At 50.0% G+C, this 26,793-nt stretch overlaps 1 protein-coding gene across 1 annotated transcript in view; it reads right to left on the bottom strand.

Moving 5' to 3' along the window:
- The window catches only part of LOC123352900 (transmembrane protein 211-like), a 145,141-nt gene extending 119,489 nt beyond the window's left edge, over positions 1-25,652 (bottom strand). Inside the window, exon 1 of the mRNA XM_044993445.1 lies at positions 25,003-25,652. Within this exon, the coding sequence (XP_044849380.1) occupies positions 25,003-25,332 (330 nt within the window). The 5' untranslated portion in view covers positions 25,333-25,652. The remainder of the gene's footprint in view (positions 1-25,002) is intronic.
- Positions 25,653-26,793: the final 1,141 nt, after the last annotated feature.

The following is a 26,793-nucleotide window of genomic DNA, read 5'->3' as shown; positions in this document are numbered from 1 at the left end:
GGTTCATTTCAGCGACAGCCTTTTAGTTAAAAGACAAAGCAACAAGTGGTTGCGAGCATGCAGCCACTGGTATGCTTGAGAAGTCAGCCAGGCAGGGCCCCAATTAAATGGAACTGCGGCTCCCTCAGGGAGCGCTGCAGCAGAGTAGTGGTGCTTCGGGGAAAAAAGAATAATTTTCTCACTTCTTGCCAGTAAATAATACATCAACATGGCAGATCAGAGATGAAATTATCATTGGAAATGCTGGGACACGTGCGTGCCAGCTATTAATAACATGTTGTCTGCCCGGCACCTCTGTCCACTTGATGAATTATGTATAGAAGAGAAGGTGAGCCGCCACCTCGCTCAGGGGGTTTATTTGGCGTAAATTAGTGTGTAATTGGGCGAGGAAATTCACTCTGATCTGTGTGGAAAACAGCATTGCAAAAGCATAATTAAATAGAAAGCAAGGCACCTTCCCAGGTGTCTGAAGGGAATGAGGAATAAAGAGGCTCTCAACAATAAATGTGACTGCAAGATCACATTGGTGGGGTTGTGTGCATCTGGCATGTTGCAGCAGCCAGGAATTAGGGAAGCACCCTTGTCCGTGGCGAGAGCATTCCCAGCCGCTGCATGTGCAGAGCTGGGAGAGGCCCCACCTGGTTGAATGCTGTACTGAGGTGGAAGTAGCCAAATCAGTAGGAGCCTTTCTGAAGTGGTCTCACCTTACGGCAGGGAGCAAGCCATGGAGGAGCAACATGGAGCATCATTGTCTGAGGGCCAGAATCTGCCTGTGTAAACATTAGTCTCTTCTGGGCCATCTTTGGGCGCACCCAGATCAGACGCAGTGTTTGGGAGCAAGGAGATGTGGCTGAGAACAAGGGATGCCCATCAATGGGTACAGCTGAATGCAAGGTGACTCTTGGGTGTGCAGAAGCCATCCATGGAGTTTGCTTCTGACCTGATTCCTTTCCTATCTGAGATTAAATACACAAGTGCCTTTACCCTCTAAAGTGCATTCAAATTGCTAACCAATTGGCTAATCACTTCCCTGGTATTAAAGTCAGGAGCGTCACATCAAATCATTTGCATTTCTTTTTGATCTGAGCCTTATCATAATCTCCTTGTGCTGCACAGCAGCCCCTGCTCTGACTCACAGATAAGCAGCCTTCCCTGACGTGCAGGTTCCTTCCTGCCCAACTGGCATCGTCAGCTCCAGCACCACAGGTCTCCAACCCAGCCTCTGCACTACCCTAGCTGTGACCGTCTAGTTCAGCATCATGCTGATGGGGGAGTCCAGCTGGGAAGTACGGACACTTTTTTGGGTGCTTATATTCACCCTTCAGCATGTATGTGACTTTTTTATGCCAGTTATAGCATCCAAGGGTGGGACTCGGGGATCTCTCGACTGGGATGGTGTTTCAAAAACTAGACGCTTGTAACTGTTCTCAATGACAGAACAACAGACCCACCTCAAGACCCCACCGTCATCCCCAGCTATGCACACAGCAACCTACAGACCAGACAGAGGGTCACACATTCTGCCTCAGGAAAGCCCTTCTCACTGCAGCAAATGATAAACACTTAGAGATCAGCATCTGTTGACTTAGGTCTCCGCAGGACCACAGATGAGTCACATGAAGAAGGGCGGTAAGATCAGATCCAGTGAGCATCCAACAAGAAACCTTTGACCAAAATGTTGGGCCACAGCCATTCTTGTGGTGTAATTCCAGGAAAGTCAGTGCAGTGACACTGGGGAGTTTTGTTTCCCTGAAGATACCCCCCAGTACAGTTTATAGGTAGGTTTCCTCCTCCATGAGGAAACAACTCCGCCTGACCAGTATATATTTCCTGTATTCCTCACCCTTCATGGCGAAGGATCTTTGCCTGCAAACGGGATTTCTCTCAGAATTAGTCAGCTCCTGCTGTTCATTTCCCCCCACCAGAAGGCCTCATAATCTTGTTTGTGACATCATCCTCAGGTCCACGTCAGCCATATTGTGATGCCCCAGGTGGACCGTTATGGCCTCAGGTGCAGAGAAAACAATACGAGCAGAACAGCTTCACCACGCAGATCCTGTTAGCATGAAAAAGCCTGAAAGGAGAAGAGGAAAAGACCCAGCAGGAAAGAAGCTGAATTGCTTCTAGATACACGGCTTCTGCAAGGTTACCAAGCTGCTCTTCAACAGCATGATGCTATAAGTAAAGCTACAACTCGTTCCTCATGCAGAGGGCTGGCAGAGCAGACCACCACCTGGTGTATGTGTAAGAACTCAGAAAACAAACCCTTGCGGCTTGCACAGGTCACCTTTCTTGCAGCCGCACAAATCCCCGGAGATGCTTTGCATCCAAAGAGAGCCCGAACTGTTGCAGTCTATCATCAAGTTCTCAACCATCGCTTAATAATAGTTAGCCCTCAAAAGTGATATATTCATCACATGGTAGTTATTAAATGCTGAGTGGAGATGACAGGCTGGGGCAGCAAGATGTATGGGCTTTAGACACCGTTATTGTATTAGCCCAGTGATAGATATCTACTTTACTGCAATGGGGGGATATTGCTTCGTCACTGAAAGATGAATAGGCTGCTTCCCAATGAAGCCAGAGGTATTAGAACCTGCATAAATGTGCAATTTAGCCTTCTCGGCATCTGAGGAGAGTAATGGTGCGTGAAGTCTGCACAACACACAGTGGCCCAATGTCAGCCGTGCAAAGCAGAAGTGGTGTGAGTGTTTCCCCACTGTGAGCCCCGGTTCCCCTCAGGATAGGAGGTTCCCGTGACATGGAAATCTGGTTCTGGCAGTTGAATTCCAGCCTGGCCTGACTGATGGCTCAGAGCAAAGATCACGACAGAAGCAAGCAAAGCAGCTGGAGGCCCATGCTAGCGGAGCAAAGTTGTGCATGTAAGAAAGCCAAGGGTTCGGGCAACAAGGCACTGGCATCCCTTAAGGATACTTAGTGTCATGGACCTTTCTGCATTCCTCTCTGTTTAGGCACTTGGTGAGAGAATTGGAGAATTTCAGGCTTGGAGCTCCAGAATGCAGCCTCTCACACGACAGCAAACCGCCCACTGGCCAAGCACCCTGCCCCCTTGCTGAGTGAACCTGCGAGGGATTGGAAGAACAAGCTACCTCGCTGACACTTTACCCCTGGCCTTCTGTAAGCAGCCCTGGCCTGCGATGAATGAGCTGGGCTCGGCACCTTGGCCTAAGGGAGAAGGAGAAGGAGATCAAAAGTTCTTTCAGAAGCTGCTTTAAGCACTTGTTACTCATCTAAAGACATTCTGGTAGGCAGTTCATCAGCAGAGATGCTAAAATGTCCTTCAGCATACCAGGCAAAGAAATCCAACTCCTTGATACCTAGACAGAGATGCACACATAAAACTCTGCCCTCTGTGAAACAGAGATCACTCTTCCCTCCTCGCTGGCATGTTGCAAGGACTGGCTACTACCCACAAAGTGTATTGTACAACAGACCTGATCAGGAGAATAAGAAGTTAATTCCCTCCACAGGTTCACCAATGGCTTTGATTTGAAGGGGCAGTTTGGGAACATAGGATCTGCTGCACTGGATCAAATCCATTTAGTCCAATATCCTGTATCTAACAGTGGCCATGCAAGAAAAGAACCCCACCTCTTCAGATGTGGGATAATCTGTCCCCCTCAGTAGATCTCATTCTGGTCTCTGATCATTAGAGATTGTCTTAAGCCCTGAAGCACAAGGTTTAATATCCTTTCCCGAATGCGTTAATGTTAACTATCATAACACTGGCATTCTTGTTGGAAAGAAAAAGGTTGTGTTATATTCCCGGCCTTTGCATGGGCTGGTCCAGGATTTCAACCCAGGATGTCTCACGCCCTAAACCAGAATTGCACCACTAGACCAACAAACCGCATTCAAAGAAAAATCAGAAAGCGTAGGGGGAAAAGATAAAAAAGGAAAGATATTCAATACTATTGGCTAGAAATCATCTCCTTCGTTCTGGGGAGATTTGGCCTGTCTCTCTCTGTTTGTGGCTGTATCATCCTCAGTGCCAAAGGAAAGGATTCAGGAAACAGGACACAGTTGAAGGGCTGGTGCCAAAAATAGACAAAGAAAAACAAACGTGATTTATCAAGGCTGTTTGTGAAAATCCAGCTCAGTGAATTTCAGGAAAAGGGCCATTAATCACATGATAAAGTGCAGCTACCATCAGAAAAATGACTATGTAGAAATGGCACCTGGCAACCCAACAGATCTGCTCCCAGCATGTATTCCTGTCACATCGGCTCATTTTACTGACACAAACAGATTTTTTTGCTTTCGATAGCCCTGCAGGAGCACAGGCAGCTTGGGGGCACTGAGCCGGCTTCTGTTCTGCCTCCCGCATCATTCCGAGAGTCAGCAAGGCTCCAGCTGCAGGACAGGGGAAGTCAGGGACAGACAGGCAGCTTGAAAAATAGTCTTAAAACTTCTATCAATGGAGACCATTTGAAACTGGCTCAACAGAGAAGAACAAACAGAGGACCCCACAAAGTCACCGGCAGAGTCGCCTTTCTGACTCTAAGTGGTTCTTGAGCATGCTGGCCAAAATCTTCAGCGCTAGGCACCTAAACAAAAAAAATACAGGGCACCACGAATCACTTTGATGGGTCCTGCCTGGAATCCTGAGGGCCCTTTCGACACCCCTCTCTACCAATTTTTCCTTATTTAAAAAAATTGGCATTAAAATAGTGCCTCGAAGCAGATGAATGGCAGTGCCCCGCCACTGCGCAGGGCACTGTATGTCTCACCGAAGAGAGATAGTCCCTGCCCCAAACAGCTGGCAGCCTAAATGAACAAGGCAGACAAAGGATGAGTAGGAAAACAGATGCACACAGAGAAGTGACTAGACCAGGGGTAGGCAACATATGGCACGGGTGCCGAAGGCGGCACGTGAGCTGATTTTCAGTGGCACTCACACGGCCCGGGTCCTGGCCACCGGTCCAGGGGGCTCTGCATTTTAATTTAATTTTAAATGAAGATTCTTAAACATTTTAAAAACCTTATTTACTTTACATACAACAATAGTTTAGTTGTATATTATAGGCTTATAGAAAGAGACCTTCTAAAAACATTAAAATGTATGACTGGCACGCGAAACCTTAAATCAGAGTGAATAAATAAGACTCGGCACAGCACTTCTGAAAGGGTGCTGACCCCTGGACTAGACCAAGGTCCCACAGCAGGTCAGTGGCAGAGCTGGGGACAGAAAGCAGGTACCCCAATTCCTAGTCCAGTGACCTGTCCACTGGTCTTTTCTCCTGCAGTTTAACTCTGCCTTCCCTAGCCGCACTGTTCAGTCATTGCAAGGATTTAAATGGACCCCTCGTCGTAGTATCAGGGCAGCTGCAGATTAAGGCCAAACACTATCCCGTGTTTATACAGCCACTATCTTTGAAATCAGATCCGTGAATCCTCCAATGCAACCATGTCTCCTTCTCCACCATGCTAAGGGAGAGGGCTGTGCCAGCACCTTCACTTCCTGCTTGTTTATGATACAGCAGGTGAAAGACACAGCGACGCTCCTGAGAGCAGCCCTTCCCCTCTCCTGCTCACTATTGATCTCTGAAATCCTGCGCTCAGAAGCTATTTGAGTTATTTGTCTGCCACTGTTAAAAGACATAAAAACAGGTCGTATTTTCTGTGCCCGCTCCCAGGGAGATTAATTGTGTATCCCCAAACAAATTAATAGTCCCTCTGTGGAGCTGTAAATATGCTTTTATGTAGCATAATAAATTCTGATTAACAACAATCCTATATCAATTATTTGATTACCTTTGGGGTCTGACATGCAGGCTGCAGCCACCGCAGTCATTAAACAATAAATCTGCTGCAGACTCCACTTCAGGTAAAATATCTCCCCCCAAAATTAAAAATCATTTATAAAATATTCATCCCCGGGGAAAAATACTTAATATTCCTAAATTTAAAAAAGAAATCCATTCACCTGCCCACTGCCATACAGCACTGGGTTATCGAAGTGCAAAAGAGGAGAGAGAGAAAGGCAAGAAGACAGATAAATTAGGCCCAAGCAATTGGAAAGGCGTTTGGCTACTTGGAGATAAACGGACGCTTAGTCTTTCACACCCCCAAACCTGCAGAGAGAATGTCCACTGAAGCAACTGTGAAGCTACTCAGGAAAATGCTTCCCTCTGGAGAACAACTGATCACTGCCCTCTGTACAACGGCCTTTACTGTTCTCAGGTCCCCGCTGATCTTCTTTTCTCAAGTCTAAACATGCTCAGTTCTTTCAACCTTTTCTCACAGGTCAGGTGTTTTAAACCTTTTACCTTTTGTTGCTGTCTTCTGGTCCCTGTCCAAGTTGTTCCTATTTTTCTTAAAGTGCAGGGCCCACACTGAGGCCTCCCCGGTGCCACACATTAGGTACAGTCCCAGGGGCAGCTCCAGGCCCCAGCACGCCAAGCGCGTGCTTGGGGCAGCACACCGCGGGGGCGCTCTGCCGGTCGCCGCGAGGGCGGCAGGCAGGCTGCCTTCGGCGGCTTGTCTGCGGAGGGTCCGCTAGTCCCGCGGCTTCGGAGGACCTCCCGCAGGCCTGCTTGCCGTGCTTGGGGCGGCAAAATGCCTAGAGCCGCCCCTGTACAGTGCAGCACACTAGGTGGATAAGATGGACAAACAGGGCGGGAGGATGATGGGACAATAAAATGAACAGCATTTAGCAGAAGTCCTGGTCCACCAGCTTGCCTAAGCAATGCCAAGTGGGAGCGGCTTGTACTGCAGAGGAAGGTTTGAAGGAGGGCTTGGAAAGGTGGCAGCTTTCCCAGCGTTGATGGGGAATTGTTTTCCCATGTCTAGGGATTCAGCAAGGGAGAGCGTGGGAGTGTTTGAGGGAGAAGCGGATGCTCTAGGCTGACATCACTGGCAGAGCGAACGCAGGAATCAACATGTCCATTAACTAGTCTAACGAGCAGGTAGGGTGGGGCTACCTGGTAAAGGACCCTGAAGTTTAAATGCTGAATTTAAGTCACGATACAGAACTCCAACACAGGCCTCCTTTATTTTTTGCCAGCAACTCCAGAGAATGCAAGTGCCAGCTAGGGAGCGGTGTCACAGGAATCAGTTTTGGCTGGTGTTGGGTACAAATCACTTTAGTACTGAACACAGGGATAGTGCAATTCTGTTACCAAATTGTTGTAATTATTGAAGGAATACAGGGAAGCAGGACTGTGCTTAACCTGTCCCAAATGAGTGGGGTCACCTTCAGCTGAAAGGACCTCGTTAAGCCAGGAGCTCGAATGCCAGAGCCCTGTGAAAGTAAAAGAAGTGAGGACAGATGTCCCATCTAGGAGACTGCACACACTCACCAAGGATCCTTCCTGGACTGATTTAACCTGTTCTTTCCCACTGTTTAAAGAAAGAGCTAAATGGGCTTCATTAGGAGCCTCTTTGTTATTTTAATCATAGGATGTCAGGGTTGGAAGGGACCTCAGGAGGTCATCTAGTCCAACCCCCTGCTCAAAACAGGACCAATCCACAGCTAAATCATCCCAGCCAGGGCTTTGTCAAGCCTGACCTTAAAAACCTCTAAGGAAGGAGATTAATGCTCAATCAGAGCTAAAAATCAGTTGTGGTGGGACTGTGTTTCTGCTAAGAGCTAAAAATGGGTGAGAGCTTAAATCACTTGAGATGGGGCTGTTTCTGCCCAGCCTGTAAAGAGCTGAAAATAGCTAAGAGACTGATGTGCAGAGGTCACAGCAGAGAGGCTGGTGGCAGCAGAAGGTGACTGACAGCTGGCGAATGAGCGGTTGGTGAGGCAGGGAGGTGCAGCATGCAACCAGGAGGGCGGCTGGTGGAGAGGTGCAGCATGCAGCCAACAGGGCGGCTGGCTAGCAGAGAGGTGCAATGAGTGGCCAGCAGGGCGGCTGGTGAAGAGGTGTGATGAGCGGCCAGCAGGGTGGCTGGCAGAGAGGGAAAGAGCAGAACCCCACAGAGAGGGGCGACGAGTGAGTGCTCGAGCAGCAGGGCGAGTAAGGTGCCTCTTTTCCCCCTCCCTCCACCCAGGGTGGGAGGTGAACTCTGCAGATGCACCTCTGAACTCTGGGTCTGCACCGACCAAGGACAGCAGCTGTGGATGGGGTGTGCAGAAGGGATGGGCATGCTAAAGGGACCTTTGGGTTGCTGGACTTAAGAACCTGAGGGGGGAAGGACACTGCCCAACTTACTTGGGGTGGGTCTTTCACTCATGGTTTATGTTTATGAGCCCTGTTTGTGGTGTTTCGCCAAGTTACTTCCCTCCTTTTATTGTTTCTTTTCTACACTCAGACTCTGTGCTTGTGAGAGGGGAAGTATTGTCTCTCAGAGGTGCCCAGGGGTGGTGTGTAATTTACCCAGGTTACTGGGTGGGGGCTCAAGCCGGTTCTGTGTTGTATCGATGGAAAGGAACCACTAGATATTGAACCTGGCCCTGGTTGCTGCTGGCTTCGCCCGGCAGAAGGGTTACAGATACACATTTCCGAGGCTTCCCTTAAAAACATGGCCTTGTAGTTTCCACCCAGTGCAAATCTTCCCCCCTCTACTCCCCCATTCAGTACCTTTCCTCTCTGTGCCCTGGCTGAACCAGCCCCTTCACTACTGGTTTGCTGTTCTTTCTTTAGGAAGAGACATGCGCTACTTCCCTAAGATGTGATCACACTTGACAGGGTACTGTTCTTCATAAAGGTTGGAGTTGACACCATGTCACTGTCAGTAAACTAATCAGAATCCCAGCGAGCCAGGGGGTAATCAGAGCATGCAAAAATTAATTCATTACAAAATAAAGCCAGGGGGTAATAAAGAAAAAAAGAGTGAAGGTCACAGATACTAGTATTTCCAGAGCAGCTCTTTTCTCTGACCCCCTATTGAGCCAGAAGACATCTGCGGAGCCTTGGTCTAGTGTGAGGACAGATGGTCAGATGGACACTGCAAAGCAGAGATGGTCAAAAATATTTCACAAAAACAAAATTTTTGTGAAAAAATGTCTCACTTTTTGCAAAAATTTTCTTTTCTTCTTTTTTTTTTTTTAATCATCTTGAAACAAATTGTTCAGGGTGGCTTCTTTCTTTTCTTGTTTTTTAGTCTCCTCCCTTTCCAGTGTCAAAATGGAAAAAGGAAAACCAGGGAAGGGAAGAAACCTCCCCCCCAAAACAAAACAATTTTAAAACTGAAAGTTTCCATGAAAATTGTTTCTTTTAAAAACCAGCAGAATGAAAAAAATTTTCAAAATTTGTTTAATTTTTCACAAAAAATCATGACTATTTTTTGTGCAGCAGTGGGACAGAGTTACACTTTTGCCTCTGTAAGGCACCTCCAAGTCAAACAGCTGATACCCCCCCACCACGAAAGATACGCCAGTTAGGACCCTTCTTTCTCCTTGAGATGCAGCTAGCTTTGTGACCGATAGCTGCTTTAGGATGTAGCCTCCTAGCTGTCCCGCACTTGCAACCATCAGGTGAGCTGACTGACTGCAGCAGATCTTTATCTATATGCAGCTACCAAAGGAGCTACAGAGATTAGGCTCAAGTGCATTAATTATAACAATTAGAGGTGTGCAAGAGCCGGAATTTCCATTTTGCGGGAAATTCTGCTATTTCAAAACTTGTTTCATTCTGAATCAGAGAGAAAACAAAGAATTTCTAGGTTTCCAACAAAACAAAATTTCCCCCAAAAAATAATTACATTTTGGTTTTGACACTTTTAATTTTTGTATAAAAGAAATGTCTAAAATGAACCCTGAAAAGTTCTGCTCTGAAAATGTCAAAACAGAATCTTTCAGCCTTAGCAAAACGCCTTTTCCATTGATTCCCCCCCACAACAAAATGTCATTTTCCAATGGAGAAAATGTTCTGTTGGACAATTGTCAGCCAGCTCTAAGAACCATACAGGGCAGGTGCAGCCACCTGACTCCTGGCTAAGGGGCAGCACAGATCTCGGTGACGCAAAGTCTGAGCCTAATCAAAACCAGAGACACGAGCTGACGAGTCAAATTTGTCCTTAGACAGATTCCCAGTCCAGTCGATAGGAACTGCAGGGGCTCAGAATCGGGCCCTAAGTGCTGGAGAGTGCAGAGGAATCTCCCGCGGGAGACTGGAGATCATTCTCCAAACACAAATAAATTTGCTGCTTGGAACATTGGATATCTGAATAGATGCCAAGTAAGGGAGGGGAAGGACCATGTGGGGCCTCTGCTTCTGAACTGTGGAGCGGCCCCACTTAGCAATTCCAGGGAGGCATATGGGGCCCTGTGGGTAGCGCGCTACTTCTAGGCACCAACTCAGGAACATGAGAAAGGGCAGCCCAGCCCTCTGGCCCAGCAGTGAGCAGCCATGTGCCCTGTGGCGTTATGTCTGCAGGCTGCCTAGGAGCCAGGAAGGGGCAGACGCAGAGCGCTCTGACACCTGTTAACGGGTCACTGGGTGGGGCTGGAACTGATTGGCTCCTAAGAGTCCTGTGGACTGGGGTTTGACACCCAAGGTCTCTGACATCACAGTACTGCAGAGGTGACAACCGCCCTTTCCCCAGAAATCCTCCCCAGGTTGAATCCCATGAGTTCTCTGAGAACTTTCCCAGCCAGGAAGGGGTATATGTTCCCAGGTCTATACACCAATCTGGCTGCAGCCGCCGGCTCTGGGATTTATGGATGCTTGCTGCAGCTGGCTGCGTTGTCTCCTCTGTGCTGTGCTCCCCTGCAGAAAGTAGTTCATTCATTAGGATGCTTAGCAGGGAGGTGAGTTAACCTTCCCCAAGTTCTCACTGGTCAAGATGCCCTCGCCACTGGAGACAGGCCATGGGCGCCCTGTGAATTATGGCCCTGCTGCATCATTTCCTAATTCCTGCCTCCCAAACCTTGGGGATAGAGCCGGCATCTATGGGGTGCACTAGAGTCTTCGTACAAAAGGTTTTATTTTCCCCAACTTAGGAGAAATGGACACAACCCAGGAGGCTTCCAGCCACGTTCCTCTAATCATCTGTCTGCCATGCCATGGTGCCATCAATTAGAGTTGATTTTTAATCGATGTTACTAAGGCTTTGCCTACCGCTAACCTTATTAAAAAATAAATCAGCCATAGGAGGAAGTGCTGACAGGGGACCCAAGGGTTTCGGCTGAGGTCCTTGCAGCAGCGTTCTGAGCAGCCCTTGACTGGCGAAGAGAGATTCCTGTTTGGAGCAGAGGAAACAGGCAAAGCCTCATCTCTACATGGAGAACAAGCCTGCTGGGAGTGGACAGCAGCCGAGTAAACGCTGAGCCATTGGCTCTGCAAGTTAGGGGTCATGGCGGAAGAGGGAGGCCTGAAAGGGGAGACGCTAGGCACACAGAGCTCCGCTCTGAGACCACGTGGCTGTGGATTGATACACCTGCTTCACCAGGGGTACAACTGGCTGTCTCTTTATCCAGCCGCCATACATCCGCTGGCGAGGAACACACACTGCAGGTTCCGAGTTTGAAGATCTTTCAGGACCTCGGGTCACAAAACTGCCTAACAGAATCGATGATGGGGGTGGGGGAAAAGGAGGGTCTCTCAAAGGTTTTGGAGGTGCAGCACCCAAATGTTACCCAGACGTTCTCCCAACTGCAGAAGTGGACTGAGGAAGCAGGACTCCCCTTTGGCATGCGCAGCAGGAAAAGTCAGGGCAGAAACTGCATGACAACGAAGAACTGTTCTGAAAACTACCCCTACACTTTTGAGCCCTAAAAATGAGGATTAAGCCTTGGGAATGAAACTGAGCAAAGGAGCTTCTTGTTTATCATCCTTCAGGTCTCGCATCCCTTACCAAGACCCTGTGTTGTCAAAAATGAATGTGCAGAAAAAAAATGAACCCTAAGAGAAGCCTTCACCCACTGCAAACACCTACCAGGCAAAGAGGCCAGGCCAAGAACTGATGCCAGGGAAAGAATCCAGATGTTAACATCTAGGTCCTGCTGAGGCCAACCTCGTTAGTGTGGCTTTAGATGCTGGGCTCATTGCCAGGCACGTTGACAGAGACAGAATAATCATCACTCCCAGCAGGCAGGGGTTGAATGGGTGCTAATTAAATGTTGAAATTAAAGGCTTCATAGCAGGGTGGATAAAAATGGATGATTTTTTGGACAGAATCAAAATAATCAGATTTTTTTTATTTTGTTATTTAAATTATAATAGGTTTTTCTTTTTGAAAAACTTTAAATAAACCTGTTTAAAATTAAATCTGAATTTAATACAAAATATGTTAAGGCCTAAGCTTATTATAGTCTCTTAAAACATTTAAATAAAAAATAAATATGCTGAATCCATGAGCCTCTATGAAAAACTTTGAGTTAAAGGCTGTTTTCCTATATAAAGAGAGAATCAGGGGAAAACATATAACTTTTGAGGTCAAGCTTTATAAATATGGCACAATAGGTCATGTACTGTAATAAGGGCTTAATCCTGTGAGGGACTGAGGAGCTGAGCTACCATGGGCAAGAGCTTGGCTAAGTCGTCACAGGTGTTGGGACCCAGTCTCTGACTCCAGGAGACACCAGCATGTGTCTCATCAGGATCATCCACTGAGCCCACCTGTGGGGTCCCCTATTTTATAACATCTCCCTACCTGAGCTGTGATTGGCTCAGTTCTCAAACTATGAACAGTTATGACTCTGCCCACCATGGAAACAATGGTTATATCAACCAATGAGGCTGCACCTTCCATTAGAAAATACTTGAAGTACAAATGGAAGAGCTGATTAGAATTGACCGTTTACATCAAGGCTTTCAAGTTGGTGATTGAAATCGCCTTGATTAGAAATTGGTCCAGTAAAAGATATGACCTCACCCGCCTTGTCTCTCTAATATCTTGGAACTGACATGGCTACAACACTGCTGCAGACAACAGAAGTTGGTCCAGTAAAAGATATGACCTCACCCGCCTTGTGTCTCCTGATTTAAATCAATCCTCTCTGCTGCAAAAGTATCCGCACTGTTGTAAGCAAAGAGGGCGAGAAACGATCAGCTCGGTGCATCTCAGTGGGGTGACAGAGGGAGCGGAATACCAGGGCAATGTGCTGTGGGCTTCCCGCTGCCCCAGCGCAGGACAGCCCCACCCGTGGGCGCGTGGTTAGGCTGTAAAGGCAGTGGTTACAAGAACCTGTGTTCTGGCCAGATGCAGAGACCATCACCTCCGCACCCCCACCCCATTCTGGGCAGAGAGTCACTGCCAGGTAAAGGGACACAAGTGCCAAAACGTGCAGGCTCCACCCCCCTGGCCTCCTCCAATATGCCAGCCACAGCAGTCTGGCAGAGCAGCCTCTCATGAGCTTTTTGGTTTTTTTGGTGTGGTGGGGGAAGAAATACACTGATTTCCCTGGGAAGTCAAATTAACAAGCAGCACTTTCACAGCCCGTGACTGTCATCGCGGTTTGCATAGAAGGAAAATAGTCACAGCATCAAAAAAAGGCTTTACTTTGTTGTGTAACCAATCTCAAAAGTCGCTATCACTTCCTGTACTCTGGTCTGGACCACGGAAGTCACCCCCTGTGTATTTGCCAAGGTTCTGTGGAGGTGGAATTCCCAGCCACCCTGGTAACAATGGGCCATGATCTTGCGGCAGGATGATCTTGGGGTTAAGGCTCTGGAATAGGATTCAGGACACCTGGGTTCAATTCCAAGCTATTCAACAGACTTCCTGTGTGATCCTGGGCAAATCACTTAATCTCTCTGGGCTTCTAATCAGCTAGGAAGGAGACTGCAGAAAATGATCTGGAGGAGGCTATAGTGGGTCACAGACTAAATGAGAGTCAACAATGTAACACTGTTGCGAAAAAAAAGCAAACATTCTGGGATGTATTAGCAGAGTGTTGTAAACAAGACACAGTAAGTAATTCTTCCACCCTACTCAGCACTGATAAGGCTTCAGCTGAAATACTGTGTCCAGTTCTGGGCACCACACTTCAGGAAAGATGTGGACAAATTGGAGAAAGTCCAGGGGAGAGCAACAAAAATGATTAAAGGTCTAGAAAACGACCTACAAGGAAATACTGAAAAAACTGGGTTTATTAAATCTAGAGAACAGAAGACTGGAGGGGGACGTGGTAACAGTCTTCAAGTACATATATAATTATAATAAAGAGGAGGGTGATAAATTGTTCTCCTTAACCATGGAGGACAGGACAAGAAGTCACGGGGCTCAGGCTTCGGCTCCAGCCCAGGGCGTCGGGGCTCGGGCTTCGGCTCCAGCCCAGGGTGGCGGGGCTCGGGCTTCGGCTCCAGCCCTGGGCGTCGGGGCTCGGGCTTCGGCTCCAGCCCAGGGTGGCAGGGCTTGGGCTTCGGCTCCAGCCCTGGGCGCCGGGGCTCGGGCTTCGGCTCCAGCCCTGGGCGGTGGGGCTCAGGTTACAACCCCCTCTCCTCAGGGCTGAAGCCCTTGGGGTTTGGCTTTGGCCCCCCGGCCCGGGCCAGCGGAACTCAGGCTTTGGTCCCCTTTCCTGGGGTCGTGTAGTAAAGTTTGTTGTCAGAAGGAGGTCGCCGCGCACGGAAGTTTGACCACCGCTGCCCTATCCCCGGATACACCTGGAGCTGCCTCCCCCAGCCTGAGTAACCCAAGTGCTGCACCCCCCCTTCCACCTGGACAATTCTGATGTACCCATGTCACACCGCACTCCCTCCGCCCCTGGGTAACCCCAATGCACCTGGACCCATCCTCCCACCCCTGGCCTGTCTCAGTCACACTCATTTTCCTCACGTGCCTCATCTGAGCTGTCAATACCAAGATACACAAACCCCTCTTGTTGCTGTCCCGGCTGCCCTAGTTAACAGGCCACAGAACATATTCCTTCTGGTAAAGAGGAAAACTCCCTTTAATTATTCAACGTCAGCTCAGCTGATGGCCCCCTGGGGGATTTATCCTGGCTGAAGGTTTTGTTTGCTAATGAGGCCAGGTTGGCTTTGAAAAGCAGTGGAGAATGTCCCACATTATCTCCATCTCTGCCGCAGGAACCCCCACCCCCTTCCGCCAGCCCCAAGCAACCTCTCCCCTCCTCAACCCATCATCCTGCTCCTCACATGCGGGACGGGGATACTGGCATATCATGTGACTCAGGCACCTGTAGCCATGTCAGGGGTGCACGCGATTGCGTCCCAGTGAAGAGGGAGGGCGGGCCAGAAGTCCTTTTAAAAATCAGTCGCCTGCTCCTCCTCAAATATTTGTGTGAATCACGGCCCAGAGATAGAAGCGCAAATGACAGCACTGGATTTGGAAATCCCAGTCAGTGGATGGATTCCTTTGTGCGCGGAAGTGCTGGTACGCGGAGCCACTGCACTGTACTGAGAGCGGGGGGGGGGGAGGGGGCTCTGAGATGGGATACAGACCCCTTTACCGCTAGCCTGCTGGTTCCAAGCCATCTGAGGAGCCTAAAGCCCCTGCAGTCCCCCAGCTGCTTGGTGTAGCCCTGCAATTGGCACTAATCACCCCCACGGGTTGGCAGCTCCGGCACAGAGCCCAAGAGCAGAAAGGGCTGTGGTGACAGAGCTCCTTCTCACCCTCAGAGGCAGGTCCTCGTGGCGATCAGGCAAAGCCTCTGTAGCTTGCGCGGTGTGGTCGGCCTCGCCGCACAGTTAATACTCCAGCAAATGCCGGGGAAGATTTGGGGGTGACATGTGGCATATAAAGGAAGAGCTCATGGGCGAGCGCTATCCATGCAGACAGAACGGAATCCAGCAGAAGGCGCTCTGGAAGGGGACACGCAGCCCACTGCAGAACAGCTCAGCTGCTACAGTCGCATTCAGGATCTGGCCTGGGATTACTGCAATACCAGATGCTTCCTTCTCCTGCCAGATGTTTTTTTGCAGAGGGAGACGCTGTGTGTATAGTGGTGGGTGGATAAACCTAACAGCTTATTTATATCTCCCCCTCCCCGAGTCTCAGCACCAAACTTCCGCCATCTGGCCAGCATTCGCGTCACATGGAGGAAGAGAAGCTCATACTGTCGTGTCTCCGCCTCCTTCCCTCTGGAATCCTGACACTCCTGAGGCAATTTCCTTCCCTTTGGAGTCATCTGGGAGGTTTCTTCTTCCTGTTTTACTTTTCGCCTCCCTGCCCCCCAAAACAGCTGAACTGAAAAGCAACTGTCTGCTAGTCGCCTTCAATCAGTGCTCAGGAAGCGACCGATACTATCCAAACGTCATGGCAACTGGGCTGGCAAGAGCTGCTCTAAACTGGTCAAACCATTCCCTTTTAATGAAGGAAAATCCTACCCATCCCCGTCAGGACGTGTTCCCCAGAGAGAGACACGACTGGTTCACATTTACAGGCTGCAACAACAGCAGTTGCGGGTGGGGAGGGGAGTTTGATAAGACCCTGGAGGGAGCCCCTGACTTGACTCTTCCCTCTGTCTTTGGAGAACAAAACCCGGGCCATGAGTTTACAGCGTAAGCAAATCCATTTCTCCCCAGAAGATCAGTGCTTGGGTTGGGGGGTGGGGGGCACCATTTCATCCTGTGCCTGGTCGTGCACTACGCTAGAGGTTGATGCACACACTGTAACAAGCAATGTCAGAAGGCAGAAGAATGCTCCATTCCTGATTTCTTTTATGATGGGTTAAGGGCCCAATCTAGAGATGCCAACTACCCACAGCTCTCAGGAGAGTCATTCGCTCCCAGGATCAGGCCCTGTGGGTGCCACATTAAAGGTGAGGTTTGCTGCAGGGGCACAAGTCACCCGTTCCTCAGTGACTGTTCCAGAACAAGGCAATAGACACATGGAGGGCTTGAACATGGTTGATACATACGGTTAGCTCCAGGTAGGGTGGATCTTTTAGATACTCTCAAAGTTTTCCTAAACCCTCACTCCCCATTAGCTCTTAGTCCAAGTTTCAATGGACGTGGGCTGAGATTTTCAAAAGTGACTAATGATTTTTGGATGCCCAAACTTGAGACCTCTTGAGACCAAACTTGTGCCCTGCACTGACCCTCTGAAAATCAGGCCTCTTTAAATGGTCTCACTCTGGACACGCAAAATTGCTTGGCTTTAAAAAATAATCCAGCCCCAGTGGAACCTGTTGCTCTTGGGTGAGCAGCAGCTTCAGAGTAAACCACGTGCTATTCTTTCAGAGACCGTTCTTACAAAGCCCCCCTCACGCACATGCTGTTCCCCAGACTGTTTCACACGTTCGCAATGGCACATGTATTTTCAAGTCTCCCAGCACGGTCAGCGCATCAAGAGAAGGATTCCTCTCAGAAAGCTACATTTCCCATGTAATTCCAGAGCGACAGATGGGTTTGAGGGCTAGCTGCTTTCGCAGTGAGTTAAACTTCTCTTTAAACAAAGTTACACCTTGTACAACCCCTGCATTGGAATAACTCCCCTGCTTTCGAGCTCATCAAGTTATTCAGCACAAATGAGAGAGAGGTTAATGCCAAAGCCAATTCAAGCAACAACAAACAATGCATTTTTATTAGGGAATAGGTAAGAGACAGATAATACAGCTGATCAGTTGCAGCTGCTTTTTTTTCCAGGCCCATGGTGTCTGGGGACAGAGGACAGCAGTTACTAATGGTGCTGTTTTATCTAAGAGGATGATGGATGATGGTGGAAGAGAAAGAAAGGGGAAAACTAAGACATTAGCACATCAATGGTGGGCCTGTGACCTCCCTCAAGAGACGCAAAGCGACTTAATGAAATTTTAATTAGACAGCATGCAGTGCACTGTCACTGGGTACCAGCTCAGACCTTTTCACCAGCAGGCTGTGATTATCTTTGCTTGAGATGAGGCCTTTCCTAGTATTAGTGGCAGATCTGGGCTAATCATTCTAGGCGCAGAGCCCTCACCACAGCTCACGGAAACACTCCTGTCTTGCTCCTTAGAACAAAGGCTCATCAGAGATGGGATAGAATGGAAGGTGACTGCAGCCAACTGCCTTCTTTGCCTCCTACAAGCATCTCAATCCAGTCCGCAGGCCTAGAGGTATAGACAGTGGAATCGCATGCCCCTGAAATATCATCCAGGATGTTCAGCACATCTCACACTGTCCTCTCCTGTGAGCAGCCACAGAATGGGCGACACAACACGTAACCAGCAAAATCCTGACCTAGCCCCTCAGGATACCTGTTTCGCAAGTGTCATCTTTAACGACTCACCATTTATTTTGCCCTGATGACTTTGGTTATAAAAGTCGAACATTCCCCATTCGCTGTGGACCTTTTCCAAAGTAAAAGCATCGTCCGCTGATGGATGTAGCCAGAGCCCGACCTCTCAACTTCACGTTGAAACAAAGGTTTCCATTCCACATTGAACTGAAGTTATCAAAAATAATCCCGACGTGGGCCAATCTGGAGTTTCTATCCACTTCGATGTTTCTACGGCTCATCCCCCGAGCACTCAACCAGCTCACAAACAATTCGTCCACCACACCCCCGGGAGGTGCTATTAGCCCCATTTTACAGATGGCATAACGAGGCCCAGAGTTTGTGACTTGCCCAAGGTCACATACAGAGTCTGAGGCAAAGCTGGGAATTGAAGCTGTGGTCTGGACTCCCAGGCCATTGTCTTAGTCACAAGCCCGTGCTTCCTCGCTGCAGTTAGTTTTATCTCTGTTAAGTTTTCTATAGCATGCCACAGTGTCCAATCCAAACGCAAGGCCCACTTCTCCAGCCGTGACTTCATGGATAAAATAAAGAGAACATCACAAAACAAAAGCAACAGCCTTACTCAATTTTGCTCCTTGCTGAGAGAAATGGGAAAGGAACCACATCTGATGCAGGAGAGTCATATCATTTGATGCACCACTGGGAGGAGCCCCAATACCTCGGTGACGCCGGGTGTTGTCCAAGAACCTGAACAGAGTATAGTCTAATTCCTGACAGAGTTGCTCTAACTCAAACTGACTGACGAAGTAAACGGCAGATTAATGTTTCCAACTTTTCTTCACAACCTTTGCCACAAACTGAACTTTAGTTATTGTTTGCTGATTTAATGAAATGACCGTAAGGGGTAACCCAGATGAACACCATGCTCTTGACCCAAACCTTCAATGGTCCTTAAGCTCTTACCGCATGGATGGACGGAAATAAGCCATCTGTGGAACTCACAGCCACAAGATATTACTGAGGCAAAGAGTTTAATACAATTAACAAAAGGTATAATGAATAATAAGAGTATCATCAACAGTTTCATTAGGCAGGATAGAAGTTTAAACAGGACAAACCAACCAGTACTCAGTATCTAGCTGTAGGAAAAAACATTCCCCCATAGGCCTGGTATTGCAGAATGTCTGTGATGGTGGTTTCACACCGTCCTTTCAGTCATCCAGGACTAGCTGCTATTGGAGACAGGATACAGGACTAGGTGACCCCCTGTTTACTTCACTGGGTCTGCTCACGGGCTCCTAGCTCAGCACAGGCTTAAGTACTTTGCTCAGTTGGGATCTGGATCCAATACAGTAATTCTGTGTTCCCATTATCAGGGATATCTTCCACTCAATGAATATAAGTCACAGAACTATGAAACAGCATAAAATCCATAGCTAGGTAATATGCCTAGAGAGGAAGACACTGGTTTCAGAAATGCTGACATGACCCTCCAGTCTCCTGCCAAAGCTGTGCGAGCATAGTTAGGAATCAAACTGATAGCAGCAGCCCGGAAGAACCTGCTCCCTTGGGAGGGTTCTTGTTTTGAGGACTCAACCTATTCGTTTGTTGATAATGCCAAACGAAGTCCCCATCCTGCAAGCTGCTCCGTGTGGGTGCCCTGTAAGTCATCGGGCCTCTGCACAAGTGCGGGGGTGGGGAGATGTCAGGTTCTTATTGTTATTTGTGTTGTGTTAACACCTCAGGGCCCAGTCACAGGCCAGGACCCTGTTGTGCCAGGCGCTGTATAAAACCCAGAACAAGAAGACAGTCCCTGTCCCTGACAATCCAAGTATGGGTGCCTACTGGGATTTTCAATAGGAGTTAGGCAGTTGGGTGCTTTGAAAATCCCACGGAGCACCTATCTGCAACTTTAAGCACCCAAATACCTTTAAAACCCTGCCCCAAAGTGACCTGCTAAGATCACAAAGGGAGTCAAGTGGCAGGGGTACAACCAGGAGAAGCTCCACAACTAGAGTTGATTACCCCAGGTAAACCCTAAAAGGGTCCAAGAAGGAATTTTGCCCCCCTCCTTCCCCTCCATTGCTGTCTGTCTGTCTAGTTTTCATACCATGCCCATCATTGTGGTTTCTGATCAACTGGCTAGGTGCATTATGAGGTTTGCTTTGACTTCCTCCGAAGGCTGAGTGCTGAATCCTGCTAGAGACAAGATCTCAGACTTGATCAGACCAGTGGTGTGACTGGGTCAGGCAAATCCTCCATTCCTATTATCTATTTTGAGCTCTGTGCTGACCGACTGTTCATCCTCTTGTAGATTCTTCAGAGGCAAATGGTCAATGTGTTTCCAGACTGAATATCAGGGGCTGATCAACTATTTTGTTGTTTTAAAGGACATGCTTTGCAAAGCCCGAAAATAACTGGAGACTATTGGGGGGGAGGGAGAGGGAGATAGAGACATGAGATCAAAGAGCATTTGCTTCCAAACTGCAGCACTTGACAGAAGAGACACACCAGCCTGAGGTTTCCACTGAAAAAAAATATATAAACAAACAAACTAGCTCAGGATACAGAACTACGTTTGCCTTCCTCAGAGCCTGAAATAAGTAGCATGAACTCATAGTGACTTCCTGTGTCCCTGAGGAGCAGGAGGAATTCTCTTTAATTCTGAGATGCTGACAGTACTGCCCAGATTTAAGGCTCCCAGTCACCAAATTACTGTACAGAACGGACTGACCAAGACCCTGGCACGAGTGACCCTTATTTACAAGAATAGCTCTAATAAGGATCCCACTCGTAAAGTGGTTCATTGACGGCGGAGCCTTAAATCTGGGCAACAATGTGCTGTCGTCTTTCCTTCCTTGACGAACCGCCAGAATTTTGCTGAGGGGACTGGGTCCCAGTTTTTATGGCGCCTGGTTCGCATAGATGTACCAGCCTTTCGCAGCAGGTCATGCGTTCCTGACATGCCAGTGCAAGAGAACTCTGTGTCTGCAGCCTACATCATCCCGGCAACAACCGTCTGCATGTCAGGGCAGAGATGGAGAGAGAGACAACAGCCACCTTTCTGAGGAAACCATTTCGTGGGTCTGGGTGTTCTAAGGCCCGTTTGTGTAGCAAGCTTGGAACGTGTCATACCCAAGCAGTTTTATCACCCGCAAGACTTTTTCCCTTCGCCCTTCTTATGTCTCTACCCCGTGCATGCCCAGGAAATCATCCTGTTCCTTCCACTTAGGACAAGTGCGCCTTAGAGCTGCACAAGTGACCCTGAGCAGGCTGGGAAGGCCGTACTTCCTAAGGGGCGACAGAGTTAAACTAAAGGAACCCACGATATTGCAAAGCTGCAAAAGTAATTATAGAGACAGCAAAAAAAAAGCCAGCAATTCTAAGCAGGCAAAAAGGCCCTCTGAAGAGAAGAAAGGCATGGTAATTAACCTCTAGACATGATTCAAAGCATCATTTGTAGGATGATTAACATAATCCCCCAAGTGCAAACACACAACTTGCATTAACGATCATTTGCAGAGCTGAACGCTTCCCCCACCCCCTTCGCAAAATCAGTACATTTGAACGGGGAAACATTTGAAATGCGGTAACTGCCATCTGGGCAAGGGGGAGGAACAGTTCGTGTAGGTAGAGGAGCAAGTGCTTCTTCCCCATACAAACCACCAGGCTGACCCTGCAATACTGACTCTCATTAGGGCCCCTTGCTTGCAAAACACAGTGCTTCACGGCCAACCATTACCAGATTAATAAAGCCTATTTCTTATATGATACTTTTCATCAGTAGACCTCAAAGCAAATCACAGGCTTTAATCACAACGCCCCTGTGAGGCAGGAAGCATAATTATCCCCAATGTGCAAATAAGACTCAGAGAGGCTAAGTGACTTGCCCAGGGTCACAAAGGAAGTATGTGGCAGAGCAGAAAATGGAACACAGGTCTCTCACTGCTTAAGCCAGTCTCTAACCACCGAACTATCCTTCCCCCATTGGCCAGGCTGCCCAATGCTCGTGGTTTTATTGAGACTCTCGAGGTATTTTATGTTTTTTCTTTAAAGCTCCAGTTCCTGGAGTCAACTGGAAGTACGAATCTCAGCCTTCATTCAAAAAGAAAAGTGTCTAGCTCTCAAAATTCAGAGAAAAGCTTGAGAACGTGATCTGAGTGAATTCTGAAGGCTCAGAAAGCAGAAGGCAAATAAAAACAACCCCACATTGGTTATTTAAAAAAATGAAATTTCCTGATTTCAAGTCAAACAATGAGTTTGTTAAAACCTGACTCATGTTTGGGTTTGGCAGCACTGCACTTCTCCCAGTTCTTTGTGGGTTTAGAAAGCCCGGGGCCACTCCTACAATGTATTGTACAGGAAGCCAAAACAACCCGGCTTCCCAGTGAAGATCCCAAGGAGTAACTCCCTTCTACCTGCTTGTACAATCAGTACAAAAGGCATCTGTGTCATAGCTGGAAGCAGCCAAGAGGGCGTTTTCTTCCCATTCCACTGAAGCAAACTGCATTGTTTGTAGGCTGGTCTTAATTAAATATTCCAGAGGGGTTAATAAAGGAGACTGAAATGTGACCAAGACTTTGTGTACACTGTCTCCCCCCATACCTGAATATTGTTTGTTCGGAGTGAAGATCCATTCAAGAAGCTCTGAGCCTTTGTATTCAGTTCTTTTCTGTATTTCTTAAAAGGATATTACAGCCCTGCAGCTCTGGGTAGTGGAATCTTGTTGGAATGAATTACTTATTGTGCTTCATTCTTATCTTTAAAGTTATGTTATTACCCGGAGGTGTTTATCTGAATAACATTTGTAAACATTTGTATAAAGGCCAAGTTTTAAAAACTGAATGACTCTTTTTTTTTTAAATCCTTTACTGCACAAACAGGAAGCATTATAGTTAGCCTGCTCTCCTCTGTGCAATATACAAATTGTGTACTTGTTATTAATGAAAATCTTAGAGACCACTGACCCTTTAAACACACAATAGCCTATGGGACTTGCTTCCTTACAGTGACAACAGTTGGATTCCATGACAGCCTGAGAAATTCAACCACTAAATGCCCCATTGTGTCAGGCACAAGGCATGACCTTCCCCTGATTCATCCCTTGTGTGGGATTCCAGCGACAGAGCAATGCTGCCCAGTTCAAAGCTCATATGTTTGGAAACCTGTAGGAAAATTATAGTCAGAGCCTCCACCGTTACTAGCAGGGAATAAAAGGAAAGGAAACAAGATTAAGAACGAAGGGGAGGGGAAAAAACATCGGTTTGGTGCTGAAATGCTGCTTTATTCTGCATCTAGTGCAGCAAGCTCCTGTCACACAAAGACAGCAGAATAATCCCAGCCCCGCCAGCCAGAACGCTGAGAGAGGCTGTCCTGAACTCTAAGTAAAACAAAGAAGAACCAATCCAGGTAACTTTTGTCTGGCAACAGCACCGGCCAGGGTAGAATGAGCAAAGAGGTATTATCTTCCCAGTACGTGGATTGATTTTCAGAGGTGCTGTGCATTGACAGCTCCCACTGAAGTCGACGCATGCAAAAGACAGTTTTACACAGCCCTACTTGGTAAGACACAAGAGGTGCTGGTACCACCTTCCGTCTCTCCTTCACAGGTACCGTGGTAAGAACAAAAGTTTCAAATACGCAAAACCTGTTCCATTTATTTCCCCATTTTCTTCCCCATTAGTAGGTCGACATTTGCTTGCACATTGTCTATATCTTATACCCATTGATACATGGGTACCAGTGGGGTTCACCCCGGTGAGTGTAGGGGAGGGGGGACTCAGAAGTTTAATCCTAAAGTTCTTGCAAAGAGATGTGCACCTCCATTCGCTCCGCTCTGGGCAAGCAGCACAAACCAGATAATAGCCCGAGTTTTCGGAGCAAACCAGATTAAAGCCTTCTGGAGAGCTGGCAGTAATCTGCCTCGCCCCCCACTGCTCCCAGGGGCCATCACCTTGGAGGAGGCAGCTGCCTTCAGACTGGAGAGCGATCCTGCCTGCTCACACAGGGCTCTGTATGTAGGTCCAGTGCCCCTGAGCCTGCCCCTCCCAGCTGCTCCTAAAATAGATGCTTATGGGGAAGCAGGTGCTAATACTGGAACCTCCTGCTGCCCTAATTGGATTGAGATGTTTTGTGCAGCCCGGCCAATGGGCTCCACACTCCAGTGCGCTGAATCCTGACATTCCACTAACATTACCAGCATGTGCTAATCCTGCCCCCTGAACGCTCCCTGGGCTGACGGGGCTTGGAGCCAATCCTGACCACGCTTACACCTGTCCTACACCAGCATGGCTCCCCAGGCTTCCACAGAGCCATGCCTGATTTCCACTGCAGGGATCTCAGAGCCTTTGGAGTTTGAAATCAGATTCGGATCCACAGCCCAGCCCACCCTTTGCAGACTTCAGCTCCCCAGTCTCCTTTCTGCATCAGCCGGGCTGTATCCCCAGGATGCAGGGCTGCGCCTAAACCCCCTCTGCTGCACTGCCCAGCGGGCTGTATTCCCAGGGTGCAGAGCTGCTCCTAAACCCCCTCTGCTGCACTGCCCAGCCGGGCTATATCCCCAGGGTGCAATGCTGTTCCTAAACCCCCTCTGCTGCACTGCCCAGCCGAGCTGTATCCCCAGGGTGCAGGGCTGCTCCTAAACCCCCTCTGCTGCACTGCCCAGAGGGCTGTATCCCCAGGGTGCAGGGCTGCTCCTAAACCCCCTCTGCTGCACTGCCCAGCCGGGCTGTATCCCCAGGGTGCAGGGCTGCTCCTAAACCCCCTCTGCTGCACTGCCCAGCGGGCTGTATCCCCAGGATGCAGGGCTGCTCCTGTCACACAACCAGCGTGGGGGAGGACGGAAGGCGCATTCCAAACCCGCACCAAAGCCACCCTTTGGAGGGAGAGACGCCCAGGGGGCAGCCCGCCTGGGGGTCAGGCAGACAGGCCGGTTCCCCCCGCCCCAGCCGCCGGGATCCCGCAGCCCCTCACCTGCCAGGCGCTGGAGGGGATCTCGTGGAACTTGCCGAGGCCCCCGAAGGTGTAGCAGCTGTACATCTGCTCCAGCGTCTCGGAGCAGTGCCACAGCAAGCCGAAGCTGACCCCGCCGTGGGCTTGGAGGTGATGCTCCTTCACGATCCAGGCAGGGGAGAGGAAGCTGAAGCTGCAGACGGCCACCAGGCAGGAGGATAGGAGGACCCAGAAGCAGCCCACGCAGCTGAACATCCTCTGAGGCTGGGGAAGGGAACCTGCAGCCCGCAGCTCCAGCCCAGCATCCACGCAGCCGCCTGCTTTCTTCTTGCGATCCAGCAGCGAATGCATCTGGCGGGGGGGGGCTGGAGCTGGGGGGGGGCAGCGAGGGAGCTCAGGACACCCCCCTGGGCTGCCTCACATCAGCATCCAAGCGGCGGCGAGGGCTGGCACCCGGACAGGTCCATGGCAAGAGGCGGCGGCCGCCCCGGTGCACTTCCCCCCGCGCCGCTGTCAGCTCGGATCCTGACTGCGACGGGGCCGCCCACGTGGAGCTGCTGCTGAGGCCGGAGCCGCTCGTGACACCCAAGGCCGCCTCCGCGCCCGGCTCCCGCGGCACATCCAGCCCCGGCGGGCGCAGCGGGGCTCCGGGGAGGCCGGGAGGCAGCGCGGCTGCTCGGCCGGCGGCTGGCACGGGCAGGTGTCCCGGTCCCCTCCCACCCACAGCGGTGGGCGTCTCCTCGGGCCCAGCCCCGTCACGTGGCGGTGGGAGAAGGGGCTGGGGGGGGCGGAGCCCCCTTGGCTCCCCGCGCTCCCGGGCTGCACCCCCAGCCCTCCCGGGGGGAGATGCGCCCGTGCGCAAAGGCGCAGCGCCGGCTCTGCCCGCCGCGGGGGAGGCCGGGGTGGGGCGGGCTGCAGACGGAAGGGAAGGGAGGGGGGTTAGTCACGGGGCGGCCGGCTCCCCCCGGCCCACCCCGTGGGGCTTTCCCCGCCGCCCGGGCGTTTGCAGGTCAGGCGCAGGGCGTGGTGCCAGGCGGGGAGGCAGGAGCGCGCCAGGACGGGAAAGCCACCGGGGGCCCGTGCCAAACGCAGCAGCCCTGCCCGGCCTCGCAGCGCAGCTGCCTCCTTAACCGTCAGGGGTGGGAGGAAGCCGCACATCCAGGGAGGGGCCCTGACCTTTGAACGGGGGGGGGTCCCCCCTACCCGAGCGCCCCTGGGGAGGAGGCGCACACAGGAGGGCGCGTGCCAGTCTCTTTGCCAGGGCAGGAAGTTCTGTGCCAGGGCTGCGCTTTGCCTTGGGCTGCCCCATCTGCAGCCCACACCCCCAGGGGGCCGCCACCCGCTCCGCCGGCCCGGCAGCGCCCGCTTCCCCTTCCAAATACATCGGACTCTGCCGGGCCCCAGACCCAGGCACACCATCTTCTGGCCATCGCCCTGTGCCCCAGGCATGCCCGGCTTGGCCTTGCTGACGAGCCCATGGCGGTGGGCAGGTGCCAGTGCGTTTTCTAGTTTTCTAGCCCTCGCAGTCCAATCCACCTCTAGCAGGAATGGCTCTGCAGGTGCCAGCCCAAAGCACTTGGCAAGTTGGGGTGCTGAGAGCCATTGAAGCAAATTGTAAACCCTGTATATAATGGAAGCCACTTCAAGCCAGTGGGTGGGGCAGCCCCCCTAGTTCCAGCACTTATGAAGCAAGCCTGCTGTGTGCACCCAACTCCCCCTGCCTCTGATGGGGGTTTCACTACCATCAACTTGTAGGATCAGACCCTATAGATACATAGGCATCCACACCTCTGGGGTGGAGGATATCAGCCG

This window comes from Mauremys mutica, chromosome 19 (genome assembly GCF_020497125.1).
Source record: "Mauremys mutica isolate MM-2020 ecotype Southern chromosome 19, ASM2049712v1, whole genome shotgun sequence".
Lineage (NCBI taxonomy): Eukaryota > Metazoa > Chordata > Testudines > Geoemydidae > Mauremys > Mauremys mutica.
This window is presented reverse-complemented; position numbering and strand designations above follow the sequence as displayed.